Source organism: Neodiprion pinetum, chromosome 7, assembly GCF_021155775.2.
Source record: "Neodiprion pinetum isolate iyNeoPine1 chromosome 7, iyNeoPine1.2, whole genome shotgun sequence".
Lineage (NCBI taxonomy): Eukaryota > Metazoa > Arthropoda > Insecta > Hymenoptera > Diprionidae > Neodiprion > Neodiprion pinetum.
Window position 1 is genome coordinate 3,009,752 of NC_060238.1, and position 23,960 is coordinate 3,033,711.

At 35.9% G+C, this 23,960-nt stretch overlaps 2 protein-coding genes and 1 long non-coding RNA gene across 3 annotated transcripts in view; 1 reads left to right on the top strand and 2 right to left on the bottom strand.

Moving 5' to 3' along the window:
* The first annotated feature begins 5,408 nt into the window (after positions 1-5,408).
* Positions 5,409-23,960, top strand: part of LOC124222971 (uncharacterized) — a 34,012-nt gene continuing 15,460 nt past the window's right edge. The window contains exon 1 of the mRNA XM_046634526.2: positions 5,409-6,696. The gene's annotated coding sequence lies outside the window, so the exon portion shown is untranslated. The remainder of the gene's footprint in view (positions 6,697-23,960) is intronic.
* LOC124222973 (cytochrome P450 6k1-like) lies at positions 7,363-10,316 on the bottom strand. The gene is made up of 6 exons (XM_046634535.2): positions 10,230-10,316; positions 9,498-10,077; positions 9,076-9,441; positions 8,832-9,016; positions 8,004-8,292; positions 7,363-7,721 (listed from the first exon to the last, which is right to left on the bottom strand). Exons 2-6 carry the CDS (start codon positions 10,024-10,026, stop codon positions 7,555-7,557), a joined length of 1,536 nt encoding a protein of 511 aa, XP_046490491.1. The 5' UTR covers positions 10,027-10,077; positions 10,230-10,316; the 3' UTR covers positions 7,363-7,554.
* LOC124222978 (uncharacterized) overlaps positions 21,215-23,960 on the bottom strand; it is a 49,968-nt gene continuing 47,222 nt past the window's right edge. Inside the window, exon 4 of the long non-coding RNA XR_011177622.1 lies at positions 21,215-21,283. This is a non-coding gene — a long non-coding RNA (uncharacterized lncRNA). The remainder of the gene's footprint in view (positions 21,284-23,960) is intronic.

The following is a 23,960-nucleotide window of genomic DNA, read 5'->3' on the forward strand; positions in this document are numbered from 1 at the left end:
ACTCTACAATTATTATTACCGAAAACAAATTTCTTGTGTTTAGAGGGCGGTGCATAAATATCAAACGTGAAGAATACAATCTTTCCTAACCAAGTCCGCAAAATTCTATTTTGCGCACCCAAATGAATGCGCAAAATGTTACATTCCCGAGCTAGTGCGGAAAATGAAATTCTGCGCGATCTACTATTCTCATGATTATAATTAATTAGAATTTTATGCGTACAGGCATGCTAAAAAAAAGGTTACGACGAACTCGTGACTCGGGTTCTCGCGCATTTATTATTCCGTGTTAAATTAAACCCCGCACGTCTAGCAGCAGCACCCCACCATGTCGGATTATCATGGGTGAGCTAGACACCTGCAGCACTATCCGGAGTTGCAGAGAGATCCGCATATTACATGGACCGAGCGGTAGTAACGAACTACGGGGTAATTCGACGTGTGCGCGAAGCTGGCCGCCCGGCTTTATACACGCATGTAATATGAATGAAGGGTTCCCTAGGCGAATGCTGCAGCATTAGATACCGACGAGGCTGCGAGCTTTACGCGTCGCTATTTCTACCCCGCTGTTTCCCCTTGAAAGGGTGTCTGACAATTCCTAGAAAAGCTTCGTAGCGAAAATGTTTACGAGTTTGGGGGGGGGGGGGGGGGGGGGGTGTATCATTGGCTATTTTTTTAATTCATAATTTAGGTTCGATGTTCGACTTTCAAACTTGAAAATAAATAGAGTTTTTCAGTTTTAGAAGTAAAATTTTTAAAACTGTTATAAGAAGATGAAGAAATATTATCGATTCTTTTACAAGTATTCCACTATTTTTTTATCCACTTTGATCATGACCATAGTCAATTTTTTTTCAAGTTTATTTCAATGTTTCAATAGTCGACTACATTTCTAGACAATTTATTTACAGCTGACCCGAAGTCGAAATCAACGATTTAATTTGAATCCTTCGATTTGACAACGTAGGATTTCCATCCATATATCGTTTTCTCTCTCTCTCTCTTCGTTAATTTACGTCCAAGTTTATTCACGGTTCTTATCGTACCGCGTAATTTGCATTAAATATTCTATACTCTTTTTGTCGTGCATTACTGACCACTGTTTTTCTTTCCTACTTTTCCGTAGTGTTTTTCTTTTTTTTTTTCTCCAAATGATTACATATGCAATATTAATTATCAAAGTGTAATAATTACCTCAATTCCCATAACATATCAGCGAATAGATATAATTTAATCTGCACTGTAAATTGAAGAAGAAAACAAGAGAAAATGAAAAGAAAAGAAAAACAAACTGGCGAAAGTGGGCCAACTCATTATTGCTTTTTGTTTTTTTCCGTTTTTAGATAATTGCCTGTTAAAATTTCTCAGAAGTCTTGTTCAACGAAGAATATAATTTAAACGCTACTTTTTCTGCCTCTTATCTGCTTCGAAATCGCAAGTTGATAAATTTTCATTTTTTGCTTCTTCCCATAACTTTGTCAATTTCCTAAATCTAATGACATTGATCTAAAATAACTTGAACACATTTTTTTTTTCTGCAAATAATACTATTCAGATAATAGTTTCGTGATTTTCGATTTTGTTCACTTCGTCAACGACGGAGAAAAAAAATCGACAAGTTCAGTTTGAGGAAATCGTTTGTCGTATTCCGCTGATTTTATTTCGCTGCAATTTATCGCTTGGAGAGAGCGACGCCCTAAAAGGGTTGCAAATTCGGTCTCCTCGGGGAAATCGCGAGGGGATCAACGGAGTTTCGATAACAATTCTGCGAATGGCCGGAAACTAGCCCTACGGGCATCCGAACTCCGTTACAATCGAGCCTCGAAAATTTGAGCTCAGAATAGCTGCAGGTGCAGTTTAGGCATATTTAATGTGTAACATTAAGTACCCCATAAATTTTGCGAAAGTGCAGGTGACATATTAGAACGCGTACATTATACATCGTATATCGGAGAGAGAATTGAAAAGAAAACTTTCAGTTTTCACGCAGAAATATCTAATTATACGTATATGTATACCTCTATAATGCACTAATATTTAGGACGTTGGATTTGCCTTGTAATACGAAATATTCGTGCGGCACTTAAATAAACAACATTACTGAAACTTGACGAGAGAAGTGGAATAAAAAATTTTTTTAAATTCATTGGCGAATTTCTTTCTGAGAAAAAGAATTAAAAAAATACCTGCTCCGGCAACAATTGATTATGCAGGATTGATGTATAAATATTTTGCCAAAGGACGAGGATTTTTTGTTTATTTATTTATTTATTTTTTTTTTTTTGTTTTTATTTTTTAAATTATGTGCCGAATGATTGCGGTTAGTTTTTTATTCTGTCGAAAATTAAGGCACATTATATTATATTTATCGAAATTAGTCACCCGTTACGATAACGCTGGTAGTTAGCTGGGGAATTTTCTGTTTTAAGATAAGGTGAAGAAAGAAGAGAAGGAAAAAAAAAAGAGAGAAAAAATTTTAGCCATTAGTTACCTGCGATAGTCCAATCAAATTTTCTACTCGAACTTGTTGACACACGAATTTTAGAACTTTTCAACCCCTCCACCGTCCTTGTCACAGGTTGTCACATTTTCAGAACCCCCTCCCCCCTGATGTGACGTCACAAAATTTTTCAAACTTATGCATGTATTTAAAAATAATCAAAAGAAAAAAGTTGTTTTAATTTTTTTCTTATTTTTATTAAGTAATCTCTAATAAAATCAACATAGAGTCAAATATTTACGATAAAAGAAAGAAAAAAACGACTAGTTAGGAAACAGAAAGCGACTAATTATGATAATTAAAGATAAAAAACTTAATCATCTTGGGTCCATCGACTTTGGACCCACATCTTTATACTAGCTATTACTGGTAAATCAGGCACTTCATTTTTATTTATTATTAATAAAAACATCGATCAAGTTCGAAAATTTAAAAAATTTTTTATTCACTATATTTTCAATTTTAACATGTGACGTCACGAAGCTTTTGCCCCCCCCCCCCCCCTGCCCCTTGTCACACTATGTCACATTACGGTGATACCCTCCCCCCCCATTAACGTGTCGCGTAATTTATGGATGGCACTTAATCTTCTGGCAAAGCGACTGATACTCGATGAATTTAACGTTTGGAATTACGATATTTTCTTTTTTAACGATTTTGTTTATGCTACGTCGATTGACATAATATTTGCAGGAGGTAAATTAAAACGAAACAAATGAATCACTTGCAAGTCGTGAAACTTACGAGCTGCAGGTCGCATCGATGTTTCAAACGCAGGGCACAGCATTAATTTCACTTTGATCGACTTCCGACTGTTAAAACTTCATTAGCATATCTCAGCTTTATTTCTTACTGTTATTATTATCATCGTTTTTTTTTTTTTGTCAAAGCACTCATTTCTGGAATAAACAGTTATCGTTCCGAAAGGTGAATGCCCGCGTTATTAACAGTATGAAAGTTTAAAAACGAAGCTTCGGAATTATGGAATAATATAATATGTGTGACAATCAAATTGTTAACCACGCTGATTCATTTTCTTGTGTGTAATACCATCTTCTTACGACTCGTGATATTATATGACTGCTTTATCGAGCTATCGATATAATTATTATTAACTTCAATGAAACATGTACAAAAGAATTTTAAATTCTCTTCTTGACTGATCACAAAATTTCGTTCCTTCAAGCAATTCGGATTCTGATACGGCGAACGTTCTTCTTTTTCTGTTTATTCCTTTTGCCCTATCAATAAAATTAATTTATCGTGTCGGGTTTTGAAATAACGGATAAATGTTTAAAGTTGAGAAAATTGTAAAATGAAAATAATATTATTTCCTTGGTGAAGAGGATAAGACGAAAGTGAAAATGTTAACTTACTTCGATTCTCATTTTTACATACGAGTTACAAAAATCTTCCCGATCGAAGAAATCTTACGAGAAAAAAATTATCGCATGTAATAATAAAAACGATAATTATCATATATTTAAACAGCAATATTGGAACAAAAGTAAGATTGAGGGATGAAAAATTTGATTCTGGAGATTCTGAAAAATCATTTTAAAAGAACGAACAAATGGAGATGGTTAAAAAAAAAAAAAATTTCAATGGAGCTTGAAAAAGCGAAATAGAGAGAAATTCACTTTCTATCAGTTATTTGTGTATACAGAGAGAAATTTCTATTTGTGGTTACTATACATTATACGTACACGAATAGTCCTCAACTCTTCTCACTTTTCACCATAACCAAAAAATATCTACTGGTAAATAACAAACAAAAAATTAATTTTGTAAATCTCTGTAACGAAGAAATCTAGTAAATATTGCTGCTCCATTTTTTTTTTTATCACTATCACTCGTACTATTTATAAGTTTTCTTTTAAGCCTTGCTACAATTTGACATTCGTGTAACGATAAATAGATATTCAGGTCACATTTGACTGCAGGAAAAAAAAGAGGTAGCAATCTCAAAAAACAGATTTCATATCATCTCAATAAATAATTATAAAATGCAGTTCTCATCGTCTTTCTTCGCCGCATTCCCTTCTAATTCGCAATATTAATAATTTATATTTAATTAATTTTTTAAGAAAAATTACATTTTTCTAAGCCTGTATACAAAGTCAACAACAGCCGATAGTCGACGATGCGAGATGTAATCAGAGGGTCAGGGATAACGAAATTTTGAGATAGGATTAAAAGGGATCGGGATTCAAAATTCTCAGGGGTGGATTGAAAAATTCGCGGCGTATAAAAAAAAAACCGCCCGACATCCGTACGTAAAAACCCAATCCCAATATCCCAGATAGACGGCGGGAAGGGTGGGAGGGTGAAGAGGAGGAGAGGACTATTCGAGTGAGGGGTTGCAGGGGGAGGCAGGGAGGGGGAAGGAACGGTGGAGGCGGAGGTGGGGGGGGAGGTCACGTTCGAACCGACGGTGGAGGGAGGGGGCGGAGAGAGGACGAAGAGAGTGAACCGAGGGAGAAGGAGAACGAGAAGAGAGAACCCAGTTGGAATCCCAGCAGTGACGAGGAGGGCCGACAGTCGCCACACGACGTCCGTTTCGAACGGATCTGCTGGGTGAAGAGAACGTTTTTAGTGGTGAAATAATAGAGAGAATTTGGAGGGATAAAAAGGCGGAGGATATACAAGTGAATTTGTCATACCGATTTTGTCCTGTATTTCTTACGTTCGAATCGTGTATGAAAAAATGAACGAAGTACAATGTTTTCGATTTGGGATTTACAAATGTTCAACATGTGACTGTCGAGCTATTTGACTTTTCGTTATTTACCGATCTTACCGGTCATGTCAGTGCGATCGGTGTCCTCTGACGATTTTTAAATCTGTCGATTTATTTATTTATTTATTTTTTTTTGTTTTCTTTTCTTCATTTCCTTTGTACAGGGATATCTCGACCGATATCCGATGCAAAGGAAGGAGTGAATTCGAACGGGGGAAGAGGTGGTTTTTAACTCTTTGGTTTTACCGATCTCTTTCGAAAAGAATCGCGATGAAGAGTGTCGTGGAATTGGGATAGAAGAATTGGAAAAGAAGATACAAGAAAGACGATAGAAGGATATAAGCCGATCGTCATCGATCGGCAATTGATCCCGATCTCAGTTTCTCTTGAGGATCGTTCGATTTCTTGCTGACCGGCAAGAAAAGCGTGAAGCGAAGTTCGGTTGTCCTCGAAAATAGGGAGGAAAAATCGACGAGGGAAGTGAGGATTGACAGGGAGCAGAAAGGATCGAAATTGGGTTAAATCGGCGGATCGATTTCAACCGAACGTGGAGAAATAAGATTGGTGTAAGGTATAGCATTGTGGCAGTGTGATTTTTCGATTTTATTGTGATATTTAAGAGAGCGAGGGGTGATCGAAAAGGAGTAAAATTCGAAAAGAAAATCGACAACGATAACAATTTCTGTGCTCATTGTATCGGCTGAGTGACTCAACCGAAATGACCGTGGAGACACATTAACGAGTGATCGATAGATCGGCTTGCAGCCTCGCAACTTGGCAGGAAAAAAAAGGGATAGAAGCGAAGAGGATAGAAACCGAGGACCGATTTCAGTCGATAGTATCCAAACTTACCGATCGTATAAAAATTTTTGCAATCGTAATTCGCGTCGCTAGTTGAATATTCACAGCTTCTGATAGAATCGACCGAGCGCTTGCTTTTGAAATCGGTGATAATCGGCGGTGTCGATATTTGTTTGCAAAGGGTGAATCAAAGAAAAAGAGAAAACCGAGGTGAAAGAAAACAAGAGAAAAGAATATCGGCGAGTCGGGATATCGTATTTGTACAAACAGTGATGATGCAGTTGTGGGCATAGGTGCAATAACGTGCAGAAACGTGTGTGCATAATATACATATAATTTATATATACATATATATGTAACGGAGTGCAGCGTAACGGATTGTGGTGTACATCGTGTACGGATTGTAATAATAAGCAAACTTGTATTCGAGTGACATGTGAGAGGGAAAAAGGAAGAACAGAAGGCGGGAAAGAGAGAGAAAAAAGGAAAAGCGACGAATTGTAATCGCTGCACCGTGATTAATTGCAATTGTAAATACATATCACACTGTTGTTGCATCAATAATTATACACACATAAGCTTTTACGCACAGCTTTGCACCGATGGATATCACCGTTTGTCTTCCTGCTTCCTCGTCGTCGATAAAAACGGCTCTGTAAGTATTTGTTGTACTAATAAAGTGATCGTTTTTTATTTATTTTATTTTATTTTTTTATTTTTTTTGATGGCTTGATGACGTTTTATTATTTTTTATTATACCGATAATTTTATCAATATCAACCCTAGTCACTGACAAGGGGCTCAGTTGACCCCAGAGCCGACTTTGACGTACAATTTTAAAGTCAGCGTCCTTGAGTCAGGATTGTTTGTGCAAGTAAAATGAAGAATGAGTGAACGAACTTCGGGGTCTCAGAGACCCCGTGCATGTATTGCGTATTGTTTTACATTTTTTGGTTGAAAAATCTCTCCCACATCCTCCATCGTTTTATAATAAAACTAAGATTGGAGTCGATTTTTGAATTGTTAAATTTTGTCTTAGAATTTTGTTCAAGTTTTGACTGTGCACAACGTAATGTTGTGTACAGTAATAACGTTCCAAAGTTGCCTGGGGGTTTTAGTAACCCCGTGTAAGTAATGTGAAAATTTCCACAGGTGCGAATGACTAGGATTAAACCACCCGACATGAATTTTTCTCTTGTAAGAACAATTTGATTGTAAAATTTTTTGTTCTGCTCGTTATTGGAATCGGATAATGTGAGAAGAAGGAATTTGAATTATTAATATTAAGAAGGGAATAGCTAATTAATAACACGAGAGGGAATCATAAGTACAAAATTCATTGATCGTATATATGTATACGAATACAAAGTTATTGTTCTTTTTTTTTTTCTTAATAAATGAGCGACTAAAGATATACAAATACAAAATGTATTTTCATTTTCTCTCCATGCAGAAACTTCGTAGCGTTCATTACTCGCTCGACGACGTAATTTATAGATCTCTTTGGTTAGTTTTACTCGACTTTACGAGCGTTAACAAAGAGGCCACCATCCACACCTAACAATAAAGATTTCGGATTGAAACGCGGCGAAATTTTAGTTTTTTCGCAAACGGTGAGCTCGTAGTTTGATATGACTTTCAAAATCCCCAACTTCGATTGGAGCATTCCTAATCTGAGACCTGAAAGAATTCGAACGATTGCCGTAATCCTTGATACTAAAAGTCGGAAACATTTTTCCTCCAGCTAAAAATTTCTGTCATCAAAAATGTCAATCCAAGCTCCGAAGGAAACATACCAAAGTGATAGAAAAATTCCAAAATTTTGCAAGATATTTATAACGATTTAGAAATGATGTTTCTCTACAGTGTGAAGGGATAAAAAAAAATACCCGTCGAAAATATAAGCGACGATAAAGATTCTCGAGTTTTCAATTCATTCACAAAATCGTTCAGTTTTCTTACCCACACAACTTCTGGGACCAATTCCGAAGGGCAGATAAGCGTAGCGCGGTATTTTGTCCCTGTTCGCCTCGCTGAACCTTTCCGGATCGAACTTATGGGGTTCGGGATAATATTCGGGGTCATAGTGCAGCCCAAGAAGAGAAACATAAACCGGTGTACCTTTCTCGATTACAAGGCCAGTTTCCGCCACTTCGTAATCAGTGTTCGCCATTCTATCCAAGAACGGTAGAGACGGATACTTTCGAAGTGTCTCCGAGACGACCTTGTCCAGATACGGAAGACTGTTGATCTGCGGACATGAAAAAAAAAAAAAAAAAAACCGCTGCGCGTGTATAATTTGGGAGAAGAAGTTTCACGAACTTGTTACCAACGGTTCAAGTTTCGAAATTTCATGGTCGGGATGAAAAATCTTTCAAATCACTATATTGGATATTTCGCTATTTCGGATTCCACGATTTTATCATCAGATTTGTGATGAGATAAGACGAATGGGGTTTTTTTTTATCGAAAACCGACAAATCTTTAACCATCATCTACCTTGGATTCGCTGTGTTTTAGGTTCCTAAATTTGTAGCAATTTTGGAAAACTTCAGAAATGAATTCCCGCGAGAATTGATCAAATTTTTGCTTTATATTCGATCGTCCTTTCATTCGCCATCTTGAAATTTGAAATTCCGATAAGTGTTCAGCGACTTCTTAACAGCGTCGCGCTATCTATCTCAAATGTCATTTCTTCGAAATAAAAATCTGCTTCGCCAAACGAAACTTTGTTAAAAACTGAAGAAGACCGAGAGTTGATTAAGAGCGTAAGATGAGAATTCATCAAACCATTCCGTATGTTATATCGCCTCCGTTATTGGCCATAGCAGTCCTTATCTCTTCCCGAAGTTTTGATTGTACATCCGGATGAAGAGCCAATTCGTAGAGTCCAAAGGCCATGATTGTCGAGGTTGTCTCGAATCCCGCAGCGAGAAAAAGTGCGGCCGTTCCGACGAGCGAGTCTCCCTCGAGTTCTGCTCAAGGAAAATTGCAAGACGTCAGTTGTTCTCCCTGTGAAGGTATTTAATCTTACTGAAATCCTCGGAAATGTCGATATCCGATTTCGTCCAGTCAATCATCAAGTCGATCAAATCGTCCCTGCGAACGCCGCTCTCCATCCTTTTGTTGAGAGTCTCCGTGAACACCTTTCGCATGAAGTTTGTCGACGCCTTGGAGAAGAACTTGAGTTTCAGAGGTCGGACCAGCTCCGGAATGAAGAATATCGAAGTGAACTCGGCGCTGCGTACGTAGCTGAACTGGAACATGTTTTTTCCGCACGTCCTGAATTCCGCGTCCGGATTGTTCAGACAATTCACTCTGAGCCCGAAGGCGCACGATCCTATCACATCGGTCATGAACTCAGCCGCAATCTCCTTAACCTCGATCGTTCGACCGGTGCCTAATCATAAAAACGTCCTATTAAAGCTCTGCTGGTGAAAGTAACTCGAATTTTACCTCCGAGTTTGAGGGCCTCCAAGTGTCTGTCCAGGTCCTCACCGACGTCCACCATCAGTCTGAAAGTCCGCTGGAGTTTCGCAGCTGAGAAGAATTGCGATAGTTTCAGACGCATCGCTCGCCACGCCGGGTTTCTCATGAGGAATAGATTCCCATAGGCTATAGTGTCCGAAGCATCCGTTCTCATGAATCTGTCCCTGAAGTAGTCGAAGTCCTTGATCAAGATTCTCTTCATTATCTCGTGGTCGCGCAGGACCAGAGCTGGCTTGTCAAAGACGTAAAATCCCACGTAAGGTTTTCCCTCATTGCCGCTACCCTTTTCGTACACCGACTGAATCACTTCCGATGTTGACTTACGGAACAGACAACAGTCCAAGAAATTTCCGAAGAACGGTATCGGTGACATTTCCATTACGTTTCGCTTTGACCAGTGGTTGAAATTCCGTGTCATATACAAATAGGCTGCCACAATGGCGGACGCAAACACCACCGCGAAATCCAGCCACCAGTTCAATGACAGAATGCCCATTTTGGGTCTCTTGGATCAGAAGCCAACGACTGGTGTTTTTCCTTAGTCCACCTGTTTCTCATAATAAGATGTAGACTGCCAATATATTGAACGATTGTGAAACATGATGGTGAGCATATATGCAGCACCACAAAATTCGTTACATCTTTCTCTCGTTCTTAATGGATTGGGATTATAGAATGATTCGGTTTTTGTTAACTTACCAACAAGCGCAACGAGCCACTACTTGAAACAGTTTGATCTGCACGATGTCTGGATGAGAACAGACCGTTCTCCTCTCATCGTGACCGCTTATTAACTCTTGGTTTATCTTTACCATGTAGCTCTCCCTCCTGATAATTCCACTGTTTATTGCAGTAAGAAAAAATATATCGCAACGTCTGCTCAACCATTGGCGTAGTTGAGCCAATTGCAGTAGAGATAAAAGTGTGCACTGATAGAACGTGTAAATAATCAAATTCTGCCGATGTTGTGTCTATTGCGCGACCTTTTAAATCGGATATCAAACTAGACCATTACAATTAGCATAAGCTGTACAACCTTTCATGTAGGGCATATTACTGTTATCTCCAACGTTAAAAACGATGAGTTGGGTCAACCAATTTTGCAGACTATAGATCAAGGCTATCCAAAAGCTAATCGAAGACACAAAATTTATTTATAACAGTTTCTTTGTTCGCCGATTTCGAATAGGTGTAAAAAAAAATGTCAAATTTGAAATAGCGGCCTCATAATGGCCGACGAAGATGCAATGAATTCATTTTCAACGTGCAGTCTGTACGCGACATTCGATTCATGCCTATAAAATGCATAAATGTATCGCGCACAGTGCACAATAAAATGTACCTACATGTGCTCGGTTGTACCGATCTGGGTAGAAAGTACCTGTTGCCGGTCTGCTGGTTGCGAAGAGGGGGGAGAGAGAGAGGGAGAGGGAATGGCTCAGCGCAGTTTAACCGATTGCAAAACACACATAGCACCGCGGATCACGGTCGCCAAGAATCGAGACATACCTGGTTAATGGGCACTCCGGCTCGCTCGAGAGACTCGGCACTTGCTCCATAGAATAGCTCAAGTCTCGATACAGATACGAATGGGTATCTACTTATACTTCCACGAGCAGCGAGTACCTGCACCGTGTAATTTTATCTATCCAAGCAACTTCTAGCCGCTGTGCAATCGGTTGGAGCGAAACGGAGAGTATGAAATCGAGCCGCGTGTCCTAAAATAGAATGCTAGTTCAAGATTACAATCTTCTGAAGATGAGAAAGCGAACATATCGGCTTATTTCATCCCCTGTTATTCCGCTAGAGGTTATGCAATTTTTGATATTTCCCATACCGATTTCAACTTCCACTTCAAACCTTCGTACCGATTTCTAACGATTTATATTCTCATTGAATACTATTCTCTTGATTTTCAATCGATGACATTGTACTTCGAACGCTAGTCGAAATGTCATTTGCCGATTTCAAATATTTTCTGCCAATTTCATATCGTTTTCCGTGATTGAAACACGTTTATGCCGATTTCTACTGATTCCGCTCTATTTCGAAAGCTGGTTAAAATGTCACTTGGAAATTTTAAATGTTCTCTGCCGATTTCACGTGGTTTTCTGTCATTGAAATACTTTTATGCCGATTTCAATCGATGACATTCTATTTCAAACGCACGTCGAATTTTCACTTGACAATATCAAATATTTTTCACTGATTTTAAGTGGTTTTCTGTCATCGAAATGTCATTGCATGGATTTTAAATAATTTTTCCGGGATATGAAATTCACTTGTATTAAACAATATGATTTCAAATCGAATTCCAAGCGTTGTTTTATCTTCTAGCGATTTCAAGCGATTCCGTAAGATTTTCAGTAAAATTTGGAATGCCCCGCTTCCGATTTCAAATCCGATTGTAACCATTCCATTCCGATTTCATATGCGATTTCGAAAATTCCCTGCGGATTTCATCATTGTCTAAATAGCTCCTCGGTAAAATCAGTTCTGTCAAATAACTTGAAAAATGTTGGAACGATAACGAGGTATAGATCCAGAAGCCATCGAAGGTTATACCTGCATTGCAGCATCACGATCGTGTAAAAGAATACTGTGAAACTGATTGGAAATCACGTGATCGTGGACCGTTAAACAACTACGGTAATCAGATTGATTGCAATGTTACACAAATTGGCAAATGATGATTACAGAAGCTGCGGATGATCATGATCATCGATTCGCTCCAGGTGTATACCTGACTCTTGATATCTCCAAGTGCTGATCGGCGACGCGTTCGCTCGAGATATTATAACAAGTTATAGAAACGTAAGGCATAACCGCAGCCATGGTATATATAATAAGGTGTAACCGAGGTGTAACCCGAGGATAGAAAGGCACCGCAGCCAGTCAGATTCTCTCTTCGATCTCTGGCTCGTTCCTTCGGTTCGGTTCGAACTTCAAGTGCGCCTTTGCGCGTGTTTATGGAGTCGGTTCCCCGGCTGGTAGACACGAAGAGTTGAAAGAGTCAAGTACCCACCTACCTGCCTACTGCCCACCTTCTTCAACCACTCGACCGTCTCAAGACATGGCATAATAATGCGAGGCGGCCGACTTGCCGGCGTCGAGGAAGCGTCGTTCTTGTGTAACAGCTTGGCAGGATATCCGGCTGATCCGGCTCATCGAGACCCACAGTCCAACAGCGCACAAACTCCAATCGGACACATTAGGCCCGAGGGGTCTTCGAATTGGACTTACACTTACATTGGATCCCAGGTAGATCTCTCCGATTTCATTTCTTTTGTAATATGTTATAGTAGACCAAAAACTAAACATGTATTTTTTTTTTTTTAACCTACCATGAAACACTTTAAAGCGGTAAAACGACCCTCCAAAGTAAGGCATGTCAAGGGGTGATTTGGCAGTTTCACCCACAGGAACGTAATATTTTGTTAACCAATTCAACTGGAAAAGTATTCTCGTAACGAGAAATGAAAAATGTAATTTTCGAAATCTAAATAAAAAAAAAAAAATTCAAAATTACCAAACAACTCCTTGACATTCCTTACCTTGTAGGGTGATTTCACCCCCTTAAAGTGTTTAATGCCAGATGAAAAAAAAAAATACGTGTCGCTTTGTTTTTGGTCTACTGTAACATATTACAAAAAAAAAAAAAAGTTGCAAATCGCTAGATCGATCTGTGATACAGTCGATTTTTTCTTTCCTCAAGAAATCAAAAGGGCGGATATTTCAAACGAATTTCGAAATACAGGGCTGCACTGATTTCAAAATACAGAACATCGTCGAAATTTCGAATTGAATTGATACCGTTATACGTGTTTCGCGTTATGAAAATAATGTAGCGACTGCAAACAACAACAACAAAGAATATCGTTATTACGTGACATAACAATTTGATAACAAAAAAAAGAAAAAAAAAAAAAAATAAAGTTTTCCACATTTCAAATCTCGTGTTGCGATATCGGGTGAGTTTTGGAAAAAAAACAATGACAAAGTGTAATAATAAAAAATAATTTACTGATAAAACAGTGTCACTGACCGAAAGCCTGAGGCCACGCTTGGAGAAGTCGTCGTCGCTTGTACCTATATTATATCTATATGTATATATTTTATACAGCCTGCACAGCGTGACCGGCCAACAGCCACGCGAATGACCGACCGTGATCAAAAGAGTCGAGCACCGCGTCTCGCACTGACTATTTATTATTATTTTTTTTCCCTTCTTCTTTACTTATTTTTTCCTCTCTTCTTCTCCTTCCTCATTTGCCTAATTTCCATACGCGGAGTTTTAATCACCGCGAATTGTTTGCATCTCATCGACAGAATTTCAGAAGAAGATTTCACAGAAGAAAGTTTATACATATAGAAATCAAAGGAGAGAAGAAAAGAATATTAATTTATCGATGAATGAACGTATGATATGTAGAGAACGAAAATCGGTCAAAATTCGTGGCAAAAAGAGAAAGTAAACAGAATGGCGGAGGAGGAGAAAAATTTTTAAAAATAAAAAAAAAAAAAAAAAAATTACAAATAACGGATAAGAAAGAAACGAAAGACTTATTTCTGGCTACGCAGCTACGTTCTAAATTATACAACTGTTAATGATCATAATGATCGAATTTAAAAGGCAAATTTCTTAGCTTCGGAACTCAGATATAAGGGGGTAAAAAAAAAAAAAAAAAGTAGAAATCACCGAAAGGAGAAGATCAGAACAAAGAACGACTGACAATTTTTTGCATACAAGTTTTTTTTTTTTTTAGAATGATCTAGCTGAAAACGCGATCTGTATCGAAAAATGAAAAACCGGAAATATATATATATATATATGTATATATACACGCACACATATATATACAGACAAGTTCCGACAATTTTGGGCGGGGAAAAAAAAAAAAAAAAACTGTAAGTATATGTATGTTATAGCAGCGACCGGTTCGTACGCCGATGTTTTCCGGTGTGATTTTAAACGATCGATTTGGGCCTTTCCTTCAATGATAGAAAGAGAGAAATACAGCGAGAGCGAGCGAGAGAGAGTGGGAGGCGTTTATTCGTCTTGGAACACGTCCCCTTAAACAGTATAACATAAATGTTACGTGAAATTTGTATTAAAATATAAAATAAAAATGAAAACTATAGTTTTAGAAATAACACAAGAATATAGAAAACAATGGATAAAGATAAATAGAACAAAAACGAACGATAGGTGCAGAAGAAATTAATCAATACGTAAATAGATGAATAAAAAAGAAAGTAAATAATAAATTAAATAAATCATCAAGGTGTGAATGAGTAGAAGAAATAAGAGAGGGAGGCAGGGCGCCGTTCCGTTCTTTCTTATTTGTATTACGCTTCGTTGGCTACCTACGCACAACGTTGATTGACGACTTTTGAGTGACGGAACGACGAAGAGAGGAATCAACGCGCGCACTCTGGCCGTGAGATCTCTTCTGGCACTGACCTAACGCCATTGGCCCACTTACAAACGGGCGATTCAATTGACGTCTTCTTCGGGTCTTCAGCGTCGAGGGTGAGAGATGAATGATAAAACAAAAGGAAAGGTAAAAAAAAAAAAAGTTGAAGAAAGAGAGAGAGAGAGAGGTCAACGGCTTTCCGCGACGAAAGAAAATTTTTGACTGTGTATGGTTGAAAATTTGTATATTATAACCGTTTTGTTGACGGACAATAAGAAGAGAAAAAATTCCTCTTCCCTGGGATGAAATTGAAAATAAAGAAAATTATCGAATACTGCACGAATTATTTTCTATACAAGGAGGGTAAATGAATAAAAAAATAAAAATAAATAAATAAATAAATAAATAAAAGAGAGAATAGACGCTCTTGAAAATTTGGTTGAAACAAAATCAATATTAAATAATGTTTAACTCAATTTCTTTCCGAAATTACGATTCGAAGATTGATTCGAGATTCGTTCTTCCACTTTCGGGAGAAAAAAAAAAAAAAAAAAAAAACAACAGTTTTCGAAAATCGGTCGACACGTTTGGATTTTATTCACCTTCCAAATCGGTCCCGTATTTTTAGGCCCACCCTGTATTATATATACATAACATCGATGGTAAAAATCACTTAAGATTTGATGGAAGAAAAAAAAAAAAACATTCAGTTATCCTTTGACGTGTTTAATTAAAAAAATTTAATTAACCATAGGATTAATCTTTGTTATTTTCATTCGGTGTATCAGACATTGATATTAATAAGTAGTAACTTTTTTCAATGTCGTTTTTTCTTCCTCTCTTTTTTCTTCTTCTCCAAGGTTTGTAACAAGTTATATCATCGCATCGCGTCTTATCGTAAAATGAATTCGTCTTCTAAATGCATACATATATACATACATATGAATTTGAATTACACACTTCTGTGCAGCATTATTCCAAGAAATTATTCATTTTCATTCAAAGAGATAATTATTGAATTCTTCATATAACGAAATTCATTATTTATGAGATAACCAACACTCTTCGTTCTACAATCAATTTTGCATTCTTCCCGTATTCAATTATTCCTACGCTGATGAATTCTTGTACCGTTATATATTTTATATTATCGTACGTTCGTACGTATGATACATCATTTAATACTCTATAGATTAAACTACTATTTCAACTTTCCCAGTTAGAGAAAAAAAATAAAATAAAAAAAACAGTATAGACTAGATTTAGAAGATAAAAAATCTTTACGGACCTCGAAAAAATTTCAATCCCGTCTAATCGAATCTCTTGAATACCATAAAAATCCAAAAGCAAAGTTTCATGATATCGATAAATAACCAATCTCTAATTTCATTACCGTAGGAATGTCATACATAATGGATAAATCGATCAATCGAACGGTTCCACCGATTATATTTATAGTCGAGTAGAAAAAAAAAAAAAAAAAAAGAAATAAAAATCTACAGAAGCAATATAAGAGCACCATAAACCATACGATATTATAACACTTGTTGCGCAGTGCATAAAATATTATTAATAATAAATTCACGTTATATACATAGACACACACACACGTATATCCGTTATGCATATGAGTATACGTTTATTGCCCAAGTATTTGACCACCTATCACCATACATACATACATTCTGGATATCGAATGTGTGAATGTGTTCGATTCTCGGCCACTTGAGAACACTTGACCGTGTTTACGAAGTGGGATGATTTATTTCCACGGTGTTTTTTAACACAAACTTAAACACTGTACATACGTATACATATATCCTCTGTATACATGACATGGAAACAGCTGTATTTGAACTGATGATCGTACGTGAATACGTATGTAGCTATATATATATATATATATATATATATATATATATATATATATATATATATATATATATATATATATATATATATATATATATATATATATATCTGTGTGTTTAATATTGTATTTAAGTGAAACGCGTTTGCGTAACTCGACGTTATATAGATACACTAAAGCATACAGGGTGCGCTATTTTTTTTCAAACCGATCGAGTTTAAATCACTCGATATTTTAGTATGCGAGATAATCGAGAGGAGAAATTATTACGCCGGTATCGATGATATTAAAAATAAAATATAAAAATAAATAAAATAATCACCGACGGACCGGAGGAGAAAAAGAAAATAAACAGAGTTCGTGGATAAATTTTTCCAAGAGTTGAAAAATCTGGCACAGAAATGTGGGAATTTTTGATTTTTTATTTTTTACTCTTCCTTCAATTCATGCGATTAACGGCGAAGAAAATTGCAACAACAAACGGAAACCAAAGGATCAATTGCGATATTGAAAAATTTTTTTAACATCCATGCAGGCGTATTTTTTTTTTTATCAATTTCACTTTCATCGGTGTTTTTTTCCCCCGCAAATTCTTTTCAATTTTCGCACAGTTTTGTAATGTTGTTTAATTTTTCGGCCTGCTGTATATTTTTCCTGTTTGTATAAATCAATTTATCTCCTGCGTCGCTCGAGAAATAATTTTCACGTACTGAATATTCGTTCGGTTTGTTCTCCCATGGAACAAAAAAAAAAAAAAAATATAATAATGATAATATTTCAAATTTCATGACTCGTCTTTTTCTTTTTTTTTTTTCGCTACTTGCCGCATGATTTTTCCTTATTTTCATTATTTCACCCGACGTTCGAGTTCTGGCGTTTTATTTTAACTTCTTCAATAACCTTTCGACTCTCGTAGATATTTCTACCTATTTATGCACGTATGTATGAAAATATACAATATAATTATACATATGTATGCGAAACAGCGCGCCGAACAGTCTGGAAAATTTTTGGCGATTCGCCAAAATACACATCTACGAAATGCTACGTAGTTATAGGTATAAGCATTGTACGCATACGTGGGATATAAATTAACAAAACTAGGTGTGCCTGATGTTTGATAGAAACGTGTCGAAAGTTATAAAAGAAACAAATATAATATGAAGAACAGTTGGGAAAATATAAACGAATTTTTAAAGAAAGGAGAAAACATTTTTCAAATAGTGTAAAATCGACTGACAAATAAAATATGTATCATATTACTTTGTGTTATTATAAGGCTAGACGAAAGAATTTTTATAGAATCATGATTCTAAAATTTCGTTCTAGGTAATAAATAAAATACAGCAAATTTTTTTTTCTATTAACGAAACAGCGGATCAAGTATCGCGATAAATATGAAAATTCTGAAACAACGTGTAAGAAAATTACAACTCTCGACAACGAAAAAATCAGCTAGGCAATTTTCGCTGTAGTAAATCAACTTCGATAATTGTATATTCAAGGTGGCCACAAATTTTTGAGAAAAACGTTTCGTGACATTTTTATATTTTCCAGGACCAAAAACCTAGTTTTTTCGAACATTTTCCCAGTTCTAGTAAGTTACTAAAACCTAAATTATTCAGCTTATCAACTCTATGTTCGGTTCAAATTCAATTCGAATTGAAGAAAAATATAATGTAGAAAGAAGTGAGTTTGAGCCAATTTGTTTTCCCGACGAAAAAAAGAAAACTTGTTACATTAAAAAATCATTTCTAATTCCAAAGATAGTAAACCGATATTGTCAGTTTTTTTCCATCGACAGACAAAACTCCCCTGACAATTCAATGTTTTCAACGAAGTCTTTTAAATTCACTGACATTTCCAGGTTTTCCAGGTTTTCCAGGCGTGTGGCCACCCTACATATTTTCGTATTCTCATATTCTTGAATCGAAGGATTCGCAGTGCTGTGAAAATTAATAAAACATCTCTAGCCTGCGGCAAGGCCGCAGCAACACCGCAAAACCGGAAATCTCGTCGGAAATAATTGTTTGCACGGTAAATCGAAGGTTTTATTCGTTCTATTCATTCCATTCGTACGTAACATTATCAGCCGAAAATTACGGTTATACAATCGAATTCAACTTCCGCGTTTCAGAAAAACTATTCAATACACATACGGTGAGAAGATAAAAATGATGTAGAAATTTAACGAGAGTCTAGAAAGGAGAGTCTTAACAATTTTATTTTTTTTTTACTTTATTTCACGCTTATAAAATTTCAACGGATTAATAAAGTACGTGAAATAAAATTCGTAACTGTGAAACGAATGTTGATTATATATTTCTTTTAAAATATACAAAATTTTGAAAAAGACAAAACAGAGAATTTAATGAAGTTGATTGAAAAATTGAACTAATTTTCAAAATAAAAAACGAATACAGATTGTAGAAAGAGACATTGAGAAAAAAAAACCTTGAACGTTAGAATAGTTGAATAAAAATTCACGAATATTCGGATACAGTGAGAAGATGCACAGAGAAATAAAAACACGGGAGGATGGGGGGGGGGATTAAAGGGTTACAAATAACGAGAATAATTTGCGATTTGCAAGAATTTGCGATACGATTATGCACGTATATTCGTGCAATCGATGCAGCGGATGCATGCATCCGGGTTTTCGATAATATGCGCATATATCTGACCTTTGGAGCGGCGTCTCTTTCTCTTTCCCCGGGTGTTTTTCCCAAATTTCGCAAGTTATACTCGATACCCTGCAGCAAACACCGCAAAACCGGACACAACCGCGAAGCTGACCAATAATTGCACGATGTGAACTTTCACCGAAATATCGTTGTGCGTCTGGCTTTTAGCAGGTGCCGAGGAATACCGTGTATGGAGCATTCCACGTAAGATCGACTTTACCGAAAGCCTGACTCTCTCAGAATTAGTTTAAACTTTGCGAAAACTTTCTGTCACTCGTCGGGAATATTTGGGATTTTTTTTAGATCTTTATTCGACGATGTTTTGAACTTAAAATTCGGTGTAATTCAACGCTAAAATATGCTGAAAGTTTTTTAAAACTCAAAGAATATTAGTTTTTCAGATTTTTCAAAAACTGTTTAATTTTTTTCGTACAAAAATTTCGGACGATATTTCTCTCTTGGTGTTCAGAAACTTGTCTAAATTTCATCGCGGGTCGGAATTTGATTTCGAATCTACGCATTTTAATCCGACTTGTTTGAACAAAAAATGCACAGCTTCGAAATCAAATCCCAACCCGTGATGAAATTTAGAAAAGTTTTTGAACACTAAGAGAGGAATAACCTCTGCAATTTTTAACGAAAAAAATTAAACAGTTTTTGAAAAGTCTCAAAAACTAATATTTATTTTGTTTTTCAGAACTTTCAGCGGCTTCGATAAATTTTTGCACATTTTGCCGTTAAGGCTCACTCAAAACTGAAACTTTTTTTACATGCAACTTTGTTTTTACACGATCAATATTTTTCGAGTTATACTTAATTGAACTTCGGACATTCTAGATTTCCGTATAATATATTACATCGAATGCTAAGTTCTGAACGTCGTTGAATAAAAATCTAAAAACAGTCGCAAACATTCTCGACAAGTATTATAACAGAAAGTTTTTACAAAGTCTAAACTAATTCTGAGAGAGTCAAGCCTTTTGGTCAGGTCGATCTAACGTGGAATGCCCCATATATTGTGTATTGTATACGTGTAAGAGACAAGGAGAGAGAGAGAGAGAGAGAGATACATGTAACAAGTAACAAGGAACGCGAGATGCAGAATAATTCGCGATCAACGCTGAAACGCCGCAGTGCTTCAGAGGACCTTGCAAATTTCAATTTCTATGCAAAACCACGCGTCAATTCGCGAATCGTGTTCGTTACTACACACGCATTGCAATTCTCTACACGTGTTCTCAACACGGCCAGCATCGTACAGGCAAAAATAAATTTGCACGCAACCGGTGATCGATATAACGTTACATTTACACGTTTGAATTATACATAAAAAAAAAAAAAAAAAAAAAAAAACGAAGATAAAATCACCACTTGGGAACTCCATTCAGCGATTAGGATACAAATAATCCACTTAGTATCAGATGTGCGTTAAAAAATTGTGCTTGCAATTTTCTGTGCAATTTTTTTTTTTTTTTTTGCCATTTTGTTTACTTCTATTCGCGTTTTTAAATTTTCTGACGCTTGTTTCTTCTTTTTATTGTGTTTTGTTTTTCATTTGCGTTTTTTTTCTTTTATTCGCGGATACGAATTGATTTGCCTTTTTTTTTTATTCTTTAAGAATAAAATTCAGCAGACCATTTGAATTGTTACCAATTGATAATACAAGGAAAAATAAACCGAGAGACATTTTGTAGTATAAAAATATTTAAGATACTCACCATTTTTCCACCACATCTTGGTGAGAATTTTCATATCCATTCAAAGTCCAAAGTGTTCAAGAATCTGTAATGAGAATAGAAGCAATTTAAGAATAAGAAAATTTTTTTTTCTACTCTCTTACAAATTTTCATCTTTCATATTTTGAACTGTATAATATCGACAATAATTCTGACTGCGACGAAAATTTTCCCAGGAAACGTTACGTTATACAGAAATAAATTATTTATATGAGGTTGAAAAACAGGAGAGTAAAATTAAAAATTACAGCTTCCGGTTATACCTAACAGCGAAATTGGAAAATTGCCAGAACTCGATTTCGTTGAACCGATCGTGATATTATAATTTACATTAAATTCACACGCGTATAATTCAATTGATTATAAATAAGAGACGTGCTGAGATTCGTACGTGCGAAATAAATCGTTCATTGTTACGGGGGGGAAATAAAAAGAATAAAAAAAAAAATTGGTATCAACTGGCGAGATGAAATAAAAAAAAAAAAAAAACGATTAGATGTAAGAAGAAAGAATCGTGAAAACGAGAAGACGAATATAAATTTCAAGGAGTCAAGGAGAATTAGAAGGATTAAGGATTAGAGAGATATTCCGAGGCTGGAAACGAAAATATATCTTCAAGAATCTATTCATCATTCTTATTTTATATAAATGTATGTATATATATATATATATATATCCTACACACCTCAGCTTGTAACAAAGGAAAGAAAAAATTCTTCTTATGCATGTCGTTGAAGCGCGAGTTGGTCGGGAAAAAAAGAGAAACGAGTTTAATTTTTATGTGATTTGTGTACGATGTGCTGGTATAATGAAAATGTCGTTAAATCTTGCGGGGTGAAACGATCGTTGTTCGGAGTGAAGAAGAAAAAAAAAAAATAAACACAGCAAACGATTTTGGAAAACGAAGAGAAATGAAAGAGACTATAAATTTTATTACAACGTTAAGTAGTCGATTAAAATCAACGAAAATAAATATTCCCAGCTTTTGTCGCGTGTAATATTATCCCTGCGGCAAGAAGAATTTATCGAAAAATAATATTTTTCTACCAAACAAATCCTCTCGCGATAAGCAAAACGGGTAAAATTTTAATTTTTACAGCTGTTTTTTTTTTTTTTTCTCTTTTTCTATCGGTGTAATAACAATAGTAATAATAATTAATATATCTAACGTATGTACTACACATTATGGAGATAATTAATAATGACGACGATGATGATGATGAGAACGTAGTATAGAAAAACACGCTGACGTGTGGATAAAATTAAAGCAGAACGATCGGGTAAAACAGTGATAATAAAATTATACCGAACGTTATACCTACTATAATAATAATAATAGTAATAATATCGATTGTTGACACAGGTGGATGTTAATTTAAAAAAAAAACCGGCAAACGTCGTATTGATCGAAGAAATGTGAAATTAAGAACAATAATGTCGTGGCAAAATCCAGTCAGAACGAAACTCGAAACCAAAACTCCACGACGACGGGTTTAATATAAACGTCGTACACAAAATTGTATAATGTTCATTGATGTATGTATATTGTATATCATGCATAGTCTATCCAGCCAATGTTGGACCCTCCAAATCGAACGGAAAGACAGAATTAGGTTGAATTAACCATAAGTTCCTAACGCGTTAGAGTTAGTTCTCCACTCTTCTCTCTCTATGTCGCTTACATGCAGCGTTTACTTTTATATGATCGCCTCTCGTTCTACAAGTTCCGGATACAAGGATATACCGAAAGCGCGAGTAAAGCGCGGAGAGATTGATCCGCAAATCCGTACACGATGTAAGATCCGCGGAAATAAAATTTGAGATTTATCCGAAATTGAAAATAAAAAATAAAAAAAATAAAATAAAAATACAAGAAGTATAGGAATAAAATTTGAGGGGAAAATATTGCAAGAATGACCAAACAAAATTTACAATTATAAGAATGACCAAAAATAATCGATTATTTTTTTCCCAAATTAATCGAATTTTTGTTCCAAGACTGCGTACCAAAATTTATGAAATTTTTTGTTTCAAATCCACAGTTCGAAAAGTTATTAGAAATAATTCGATTAATTTTTTTTTTTTTTGAAGTTGATTAATCGATGCATCGATTAATTTTTAGCTCAGTGACCATCGAATTTGCAATAAATAAATGTAAATAAAAAAAAAAAAAGAAAAAAGACAAATCGTACAATTTACAATACAGGTAGGATAGATAGGAGAAATTAAGTATAGGATATATAAGGAAATAAAAATTTATCCGTGAATAAAATATGGCAAGGAACGAATGGGGGATCTATCCGTGTGCCAGTGATGAAGGTGCCGACGTCACGTCGGTTAGCAGCTGCGAGAAATAAAGTATCAGGCCTTAAAACAGTGCCTACTTCTCGCCTCCGACAAGGAAGATACGGAGAGGAATATATATATATATATATATATATATATATATATATATATATATATACATATATGCGTAAGAGAGTCTGGCCGAGGAGTCTTGGCGCCTCGGAAGAGGGAAGATAAAATAAAAGTCTGGTTAGTCTATGAAATGCTGTTGTGTAGGAGAAGAAACGAGGAACGATCGGTGAAAAGAAAAAGAAAACACACAGAGAGAAAGAAGATGAAGAAATGGAAAAGGAAAGAGAAAAAGAAAAGCCGACCGAGCGGCTGTTCCGCTACGATTCTAACCCGTGGATTATACAGGCGAGAGAAAACGCCGTTTG

What these genes read in the sequence shown, in the direction of transcription:
- LOC124222973 (XM_046634535.2), bottom strand. Translation starts at nt 10,026, where the DNA reads ATGGGCATTCTGTCATTGAACTGGTGGCTGGATTTCGCGGTGGTGTTT. An exon ending in CGACATTTCCGAGGATTTCA is followed by an intron (nt 9,017 to 9,075) that starts GTAAGATTAAAT and finishes TTCCTTGAGCAG; the next exon opens with AACTCGAGGGAGACTCGCTC. An exon ending in GCGATATAACATACGGAATG is followed by an intron (nt 8,293 to 8,831) that starts GTTTGATGAATT and finishes TCATGTCCGCAG; the next exon opens with ATCAACAGTCTTCCGTATCT.